The sequence below is a fragment of the Indicator indicator genome, chromosome Z (assembly GCF_027791375.1).
Source record: "Indicator indicator isolate 239-I01 chromosome Z, UM_Iind_1.1, whole genome shotgun sequence".
NCBI classification, from domain to species: Eukaryota; Metazoa; Chordata; class Aves; order Piciformes; family Indicatoridae; genus Indicator; species Indicator indicator.
In genome coordinates this window covers 7,755,721-7,765,031 of record NC_072053.1, presented here as the reverse complement: position 1 = coordinate 7,765,031, position 9,311 = coordinate 7,755,721, and the positions used below count along the sequence as shown (strand labels likewise).

At 45.9% G+C, this 9,311-nt stretch overlaps 1 protein-coding gene across 2 annotated transcripts in view; it reads right to left on the bottom strand.

The window, feature by feature from the left end:
• Positions 1-2,184: 2,184 nt before the first annotated feature.
• Positions 2,185-9,311, bottom strand: part of FAM172A (family with sequence similarity 172 member A) — a 341,242-nt gene continuing 334,115 nt past the window's right edge. For both annotated transcript variants that reach the window (XM_054397940.1, XM_054397941.1), the window contains one exon: positions 2,185-2,327. In XM_054397940.1, coding sequence (XP_054253915.1) covers positions 2,185-2,327 — 143 coding nt within the window. The remainder of the gene's footprint in view (positions 2,328-9,311) is intronic.

The window sequence follows — 9,311 nt, the reverse complement described above, 5'->3', positions numbered from 1 at the left end:
AGCCTCCTCTTCCCCTCAACCTCCCCCCCGCTCCCAAGCTTGTGAAGGGGAGAGGTTAAATGGAGAGTGATGGTGCATGGATGGGGATGGGGGGAAGGAAACCCTGATGCTGCTACGAACAGGTAGGAACGTGGAGAGCCCCAAACCCAGAGGATTTCAACCCAAATCTGGCCTTGTTTCTCCTTGCAAGCTTTCTGCGGGCGTCAGCTCGTTTTATACTCCACTCTTCCCCCCGCATCACCCCCTCCCCCTCCCCACCCCCGCCAATTCCCGGCCCCCATCGCTCGTGGGGTAGGAAATAGGACACTGGGGGATGTAGGATGGGGTGGCATGGGGGTCTCAGATCCGTTTCCTCCTCGGCACTAAGAAAAGAATCGCGGAGGGGGGAGGTAGGAGGGAAGGGTGGGTGGGGGGAGGGGGGCGAGGCGGGCGCGGACACTGAATAAAACGATCGCTTTAATTTAGCATCATCAACACTAAAAGAACTTAATTAGCGCGCTCGCTCACCGGGCACACTATCAGGCACGTCTCGTCGCTTATCAAGGCAGAGACTCAGCGACGGTGGTGGCTACAGCCACATCCCCCATCATTCTCACCACCATCATCATCACCCCAAAGGTCCCACGCTTGGCGTGGGGGTCCCCACACCCCTCCAGTGCTTGGGAAAGTGGGGATAAAGCTTTGGGAAAACTAACCATTGGGTGGCAAGTTGTTAAAAACCTGGTGTATGAAAACGGAAGCATCTTATTTATTTTTTCTTTTTTTTTTTTTTGCATTAAAAAATAAACAGGAAAAGGTGCAACGTGCCCCTCTTTTTTCTTTTTTTGTTCCTATTTTTTTATATCTTCCTATTTTTATACCTATCTACCTTTTTTCCTTCTTCCGTTTTTTATCTTTTTTCATTTTTCCACTCCTTTTTTTTCCTTTTTTCTTTTTTCTTTCATTTAAAAAATTTTTTCTTTTCCCTTTTTCTCCTCTTTGTTTTTTCTTTTTTCTTTTCCTCCTTTTCCTCCTTATTTTTCTTTTGTTCTTTTCCTTTTCTCCTTCTTTTTCTCCTTGATTTTTTTCTTTTCCTCCTTCTTTTCCTTTTTCCTTTTCCTTTTCCTCTTCCTTTTCCTCTCTCTTTCATTTTTCTCTCTTCTTACCCTAACCCCTTTTTTAACTGGTTTTCTTTTTTTTTTTTTTTTGCTGTCATATTTCACAGTGTGATCCAGACAGTTAATGAACAGGCAGTTTTGTGGTGTTTTTTTTTTTTTCTTTTCCAAAGTGGAGCTTTCAAAAGGAAGAGAAGATCCTACAGATAATGCCATTGATCTGGCAGGAGGAGAAAATCTCTTACAACAAAGGGGCTTTCCTATGAATCTGGGCCAACCTTCTTGGACCCTTTTCTACTATCAGAAATGAAAAGAATCCAGAGCTGATCCCACTTGCTCCCAGAGAAAGAGAAGTAAAAAACAAAAAATCAAGGTTCTGAGTTGGAATCGCTTTTTTTTTTTTTTTTGGGACCGGCTGTCCAGCACAGTGTTGGTGTCACCATCCCTGGAGGTGTTCAAGAAGTGTGTAGATGTGGTGCTTCAGGATATAGTTTAGTGGTCACAATAGTTGGGTTACAGTTTGACTTAATGATCTCAAAGGTCTTTCCCAGCCTTAGTGATTCTACCCCATTCTGTTTTAAGAAGAAAAAAAGAAAAGAAAGGGAAAAAAGAATGACTCCTCTTCTGCCTCAAAACAGAAGGAAGCAAACAAGAAAAAAAGGAAAAAAAAGAGTGAAAAAGAAACAGAGAAATACTGCAGGCAACAGGGACCACAAAGGAGCTGTTAAATTTTGGCAGGGCCGTGTCAGGGCAATTAAGAGCTGCACCACACTGCAACTGTGCAGTACCACTGTCAGCCTTAATCTGCACACTGATGGGCAGCACGAAATCCAAGCTACAGCCCACAGGAAGCACAACCACTGAACCCATATTGCTTTGACAGTTGCACTCATCTAGAAATAATGCAAAACGCTATTTAGATGTATACATCACGACCCCTGTGCTCTAGGAAGAAAACAATCTAATGAGGGGCTGGGAGACTCCTGGCAGAAAACAAGCAGCCAAGAGGTTTTTCTTCTTGGTGTTCTCCTTGTGGCTTGTTTCTTTCTGACTCCCCCCCCACCTTCCTTCTTTTATCTCTCTCTTCCTTTCACAGTTCTTCGTATTTTATCCTGTTGGAGCGGCGTGTTGGGATTGGTTTCACTGAGCTGGTCTTTGCCTCCATTGCATCACTGAAGAACTTGAAGATAGATGGAAAACTCTTCCAGGAGGTTAGTTCATGGCGCTCTGTACCTGCAAGACACAAAAGTGACAGTGTGTGACCAGGTGTGGTTAGAGTCACAGATTCATAGAGTCACAGAATCATTAAGTAGTAAGATCACAGAACTATAAAATCACAGAATCATAGAATCATAAAATCGTAAAATCACAGAATCATAAAACCACAGGTTCCTGGAATCATAGAACCATGGAATCACAGAACCATAAAATCACACAACTGTTGAGGTGGGAAGAGACCTGGGAGATTATCAACTCCAACCACTCACCTAGAGCTCACAACTCCACCACTGCTGCTAAGCCACTGCCACTAAACCACATCCCTCAGTACCACATCCATGCAGCTTTTAAACACCTCCAGGAATGGTGACTCCACCACCTCCTTGGGCAGCCTTTTCCAATACCTGAGAACCCTTTCTGGGAAGAAGTTTCTCCTTATATCCATTCTGAACCTCCCCTGGCACAACTTGAGGCCATTTCTCTTATCCTGTCACTTGCTGTATGTGAGAAGAGACCAATCCCCACCTGGCTCCCATGTGCCTTCAGGTAGTTGTAGAGAGCAATGCGATCTCCTCTCAGCCTCCTCTTCTGAAGACTGAACAACCCCAGTTTCCCCAGATGCTCCTCATAAGACTTGTGTTCAAGGCTCTTCGCAATCTTTGTTGCCCTTCTCTGGACCTGCTTGAGCCCCTCAATGTCCTTCTTGGACTGAGGGGCCCAAAACAGAACTCAGGACTCAAGGCATGGCTTCACCAGTACTGAGTACAGGGGGACAATCCCTGCCCTGCTCCTGCTGGTCACACCATTGCTGATTGAAGTCAGGATGCTGTTGGCCTTCTTGGCCACCTGGGCACACTGCTGGCTTATATTCAGCTGGCCATCAATTGGTACCCTCAGGTCCTTCATTGAGAAGCTCTCCACTCTTCATTCTGCCCCAAGCCTGTAACATTGCATGGGGGTGGTGTGACCCAAGTGCAGCACTCAACGCTTGACCTTGTTGAATCTCACACAGTGTGACTGATCCAACCTGGACACATGCCTCTGCACAGCTTTTCTGCCCTCCAGCAGATCAAGAAGCCCACACAACTTGGTGTCACCTGCAAATCAATTGAGGGTACACTCAATCCCCTCATCCAAATAACTGGAAAAGATGTTAAAGGAGAACTGTCCCCAGAACTGAGCCCCAGGGTACACCACTTTCTTGCTGCTATTGGTCTCTTTTGGAAGGGTTGTTTGTTAATGCAGAGCCTGAAGGAAGACACAGAGCTACTGATGGTTGGTCCAGGTAGAGCTCTAAGCTGCTGGCCTTGAGGACAACTGGGCAGGAACAACCACACACACACAAGACACAAGCACACACATGGCCACCCAGATCACAGATCAGATATCCTGAACCCATGTCAGGCCTGAACCCATGTCAGACTGCAAAGTATCCTGGTAAGCAAAGCTTTGTTGAAGCACCTCACCTGTTCTACCTAACCCGGGAGAAGAAGATTGGTGTACTTTGTGCACTTTGTAGTTGGTGCACTTTCTTTTTCATTTTGTATTGCTTTCAGCCCAGTAAATGCATTTTTAACTGAAAGACAACAGCTGAACAGCATCATGAAGGCCTCCTTCCTGCAACCTTTTTCCAACAAGCTCATACACGACACTGAGGCACTGAAGTGGACCTTTCCTGCTTGTATCTCTCCTTAGCATACAAATTCACCTCAGTCATAGATTCACAGAATGGCTTGGAAGGGACCTTAATGAATGTCCAGTTCTGACCCCCTTGACATGGGCAAGGGACACCTCCCACCAGCCCAGGCTGCTCAAGGCCTCATTCAACCTGGTCTTGAACACCTCCTGTTCAAGGGGCATTCACAACCTTCCTGAGCAACCTGTTGCAGTGTCTCACCACCCTCACTGCAAAGAATTTCTTCCTACTCTCCAGTGTAAATCTGCCTTCCTCAAGCTTCAATCCATTGTCCTATCACTACAAGCTCTTGTTAGAAGGCTCTCCTCAGCCTTCTTGTAGGCTCTCAGTCTTTTCCTTCTAACTGCTTTACCAGCATCTCCTTCAGCACATTTCCTTGAGCTAAACAAAAGAAAAAAGCCAACCCAACCCCACAACAACCCCCAAAACAACCCCCAAGGTGATGGAGATCAGGAGTCAAGGGCTAGTGAAAGAGTTGGGACCTCTTCCTGGGCAACCCAATTAATGTGGAGATGCTGCCTGGGAGTCTTTGGATCCTGGGCCTTCGTTTGATACTTGAACATTGTTAATGATAATTCTTCAGTCTGTAATAGTAGGTCATTGCTATGGTTACTCTACAATGGTGCAACACTTCACTTTCCCCTTCAGCTATTCGCTGAGACCTGGTAACCACATTTGTTGCCTAGCAACAGTTTTGTGACAGTATCACAATCTGGGGGTGACAACAACGAAGGACACAATGGTCATGGCCTGCTTGGCAGAGAAGGCTGCCATGCGGGGTGGCTGATGGTCCCTTCAGGGTGTGGGGTGGATCATGGTGCAGCTGTCTCAGAGGGATGCTGTAGTGTGATGCCACCCACACCTCCACCTCCATACCCCCACTGGGACCTTTGCCCCTGTGTACCCAATCCGTGGTGTGTCCTTGGCAGCTCCACATGCGCTGTCCCCTCCAGAAAGTCTTTGATGGAGATGGTACCCATCACATCTCCCTCCCCCGCTCCCTTGCAGGCAGCCATCAGACAAGCTCCTCCAAAAAAGCCCTCCACAGAAAGACACCACCTCCCACACAAAGAGACGTTTCTGCACAAAGACGACAATCCGCATCGCGCGCAGATTCCATCCTCCCTCCCACCCTCGCTGTACGGAGACAATTCACGAGATCTCACACAGATTTCCTGCAGGCACCTTCCATACAAACACTTCCCACCTCCAAATTCACCCACCCTTGTGCAAGCCCTCTTTGCTGGGAGACAGTCTGTCGTATCTTGCAGGTGGCTTTCAACTGCAGACCATCCACCCTGTGGCCCTGTGAAAGCCACCCCACAGCCAGTACTCACCAACGCTTGTTCCTCAGCTTGGGGCTCATCCTGCACGCAGAGGTGTCCCACCACAGTGGAAGGATAATGATATTTTTCCATCCTAACCAAGCTCTCCCTCAGGTTATGCCACAGTTGAGCATGCCACCATTGCCCAATCCCACCATTGCCCAATTCCACCACTGCCAATCCCCACCATGCAATGACCCTGTTCTAGAGCTTCTGCAACATAACAGCTGTTCCTCAGGTTATGATGTGGTTGGATACCTTACAGTTGGCCACTGCCACCATGCGGTGACCCCGTCCTAGATTTTCCAGAGCTTAATGACCTGTCCCTTGGGTTACAATGTGGCTGGGTATTCTACAACTGCCCATGCCTGCCATGCAATGACACCAGCAAAGATGCTATCTACTAAAGCAGGTTTTATGGCTCAACAAGCTATCCTAGCACACCTCAAGAATGCTCCTGCACAGGCAGATCTCCTCAGGCACCTGTGCCACAGCACAGAGTGAAAGCATGTGAAGCCCCAAGAGGTGAATCATAGAATTGTTGGGAAAGACCTCTAAGATCATTGAGTCCAACCACTGACCTAAGACCACCATGGCCATTAAACCATGTCCCAAAGTGCCCATGGTCACATGCTTCTTGAACATATCCAGGCATCGAGGGAAGTGATTCTCGCCCTGTACTCCACTCTGGTGAGACCCCACCTGGAGTACTGTTTCCAGTTCTGGAGCCTCTATTACAGGAAGGATCTGAAGGTGTTGGAATGTGTCCAGAGAAGGGCCATGAGGATGATCAGAGGGCTGGAGCTCCTCTTCTCTGAGGACAGATTGAGAGAGTTGGGGCTGTTCAGTCTGGAGAGGATAAGGCTCCCAGGAGACATTCTTGTGGCCTTCCAGGATCTGAAGGGGGCCTACAAGAAAGTTGGGGAGGGACTTTTTAGGGTGTCAGGTAGGGATAGAACTAGGGGTAATGGAACAAAATAAGCAACGGGTAAATTCAGATTGGATGTTAGGAAGAAATTCTTCCCCATGAGAGTGGTGAGACACTGGCACAGGTTGCTCAGGGAGGTGGTGGAAGCCTCATCCCTGGAGGTTTTTAAGGCCAGGCTGGATGTGGCTCTGAGCAACCTGCTCTAGTGTGAGGTGTCCCTGCCCATGGCGGGGGGGTTGGAACTGGATGAGCCTTGAGGTCCCTTCCAACCCTGACAATTCTATGATTCTATGATTGTGACTTTACCACCATCCTGGGTAGCCTCTTCCAACGCCTGACCACTCTTGCAGCAAAGAAATTGTTCCTACTATCCAACTTAACCTCTGCTGGTGCAACTTGAGGCTATTTCCTTTTGTTCTACAAATGGATACTAGGGAGAGGAGACCAACCTCCACCTCATCCCAAACTCCTTTCAGGGAGCTGTAGAAAAGCAATGGGTTGTCCCCTCAGCATCCCCTTCTCCAGGATGAACAAACCCAGGTCCCTCAGCTGCTCCTCACCAGACCTGCTCTCCAGACCCTTCACCAGCTTTGTTGCCCTTTGTTGCTTTGCAAAACATCTTCTGGATGCTTCCCACACAAACATGTCTCTCACTCCTGCCTGCCTGCATCCATCTCCTTCTGTCTCACCTATCTTCATCCCCACTGATATCCACTGGATTAAACTAGATGAAAATATAAGGCAGTGAACATGATGCTGGGTCTTTTGCCTTTTCTTTTTGTTGTCTTTTCTTTTCTTTTTCTTTTTTTCCTCTCTTTCTCTCTTTCTCTTTCTCTTTCTCTTTCTCTTTCTCTTTCTTTCTCTTTCTCTTTCTCTTTCTCTTTCTCTTTCTCTTTCTCTTTCTCTTTCTCTTTCTCTTTCTCTTTCTCTTTCTCTTTCTCTTTCTCTTTCTCTTTCTCTTTCTTTCTCTCTTTCTCCTTCTCTCTTTCTCTTTTCCTTTTTCCCTTTCTCTTTTTCCTTTTTTTCCCCTTTCCTTTCTCTTTCTCTCTTTCCCTTTCTCCTTTTCCTTTTTTCCCCTTTCCTTTCTCTTTCTCGCTTTCCCTTTTCCTTTTTCCCTTTCTCTTTTTCCTTTATTTTTTCCCCTTTCCTTTCTTTTTATCTTTTTTATCTTTTCCTTTCCCCCCCCTGCCTTTTTCTTTTTAACAACACCACCACAATGAAAGATAAACACACACAGAAAAGACAAAACAATAAGTTTCTGAAGCCTTTCAGTCCCTTTCCTCCATCCTGCCTTCTCCCTGGTGCTCTCCTCACACCCTCAGGAGAGTCCAGGCTTACATTCAGTGCTGTTACTGGAACTGATTAACCTGCAGCTTTCCTGTAGCAACCCCTCTCAACCCAACTCCTCTCAAAAAAACAATTCAAGCTCTGGGTCTGGAGGGACTCAATGATTCAGCAGTCTAAAGCAATTTGAACACTCCCTATTTTCCCTTTCCTAGTAACAATCTCACTGACAGATGAACAATTTCCCTGGTGATAAAAATCACTACAATGGCTATTTAGTTTCCAGAATTATGATGATTCTTTGCGTGATTAATACTGCAATAAGAAAAAGCTTGCCAAGTATCTGCCTTGGCCCTTTATAGTCATTTAAAGGTCAAGTTTTTGTCCTTACATATTCACATTCAACTATGACTAAAGGGAGAGCCCTAAAAATTTAACACTGCACAGACTGTGCATTTATGATTTATATATACCAGGGGGCTCAGAAAACCAGGCAGAAGCAGGAGGAATTATGTCCTAAGGGTGATGACAGACTCAGCCATAAGGATTTCACCAGAGGAAAAAAAACATCACTGACGACTGCAATCTCAGTTGCAGATTTAGCAACAGACAAATCTAAATTAAATGCATGAGCAGCCATCTATTTTTTGATAGAAAAGAATCGTTTGTGAGAGATGGATAATAGGAAGCAGTTGTACTAAAGCCAAGGTCCTCCAAGGTGCAGATAAACCCTTAGTGCTCGCTAATTTCAGTGGCCGTGATGCTAAACTCCACGGCTCAATAAACTGCACTAAGTGATGGGTTGTCGTGCAACATATAGTGATTCCAGACATTAATTCTTGGAGAAATCTTAGGAGCATGTTGCAATGAAGACATATACAAATTGTGAAGTGTGGGAGAGAGCTAGAAACAACCTAAAACATGCTAAGGCTGCAGCTGAATGAGAAAAAAATGCCTATAGGCTACAGCTGAAAGAGAGAGGAAAAAAAAAACACCAATTGCCCCCACTCCCAGCTCTACAAAGAGAAAATAAATGACATTAAAGCAGAGTGGCCTTCAAATTGTGAGTGTGGGAAGAGGTAGGTGAGAACTGGATGTATATTTTAACATGTACAGAACATCACCAGGAAGGGGTCCCAAGAGAAGTTGGATCCAATAAAGTGCGGATCATAGAATCACAGAATTGTTTTGGCTGGAAAAGACCTCCAAGATCATTGAGTCCAACCATCAACCTAAGACCACCTTGGCCATTAAACCATGTCCCAAAGTGAGGCCACATGTTTCTTGAACACCTCCAGGAAGGGTAACTCCACCACCTGCCTGGGCAGCCTGTTCCAATGCCTGAAGTGGAATGAGTGATGACTGTAAAAAGCTGAACAAGTTTCAGAGTCAATTTACCCACCACCACAAAGAGATGTGGACAGTTAGGAATAACAAAGGCCTGGCAACATGATTGTTGATTAAAAAAAAACAATAACAAAAACAAACAAACAAAAAATAACAAAAAGAAAGAAGAAAAAAAGAAAAAGGATCAGGTAGGGGAATACTTGCAAAAATTTAATATACAAATCATGCGGTCTGGATGACATGCATCTGAGGGTCTTCAGGGAACCAGCTAATGAACTTGCTGAACTACTGGCAATTATTTCTGAGAATTCATGCACCATCAGGTAGGCACCAGAGGACTGGGGTAGGGAGGTGGAGAAAAGGAGAATTAATGGAAACAATCACATGTAAAATTTACCTTTGAATATTAGCAGAGATCA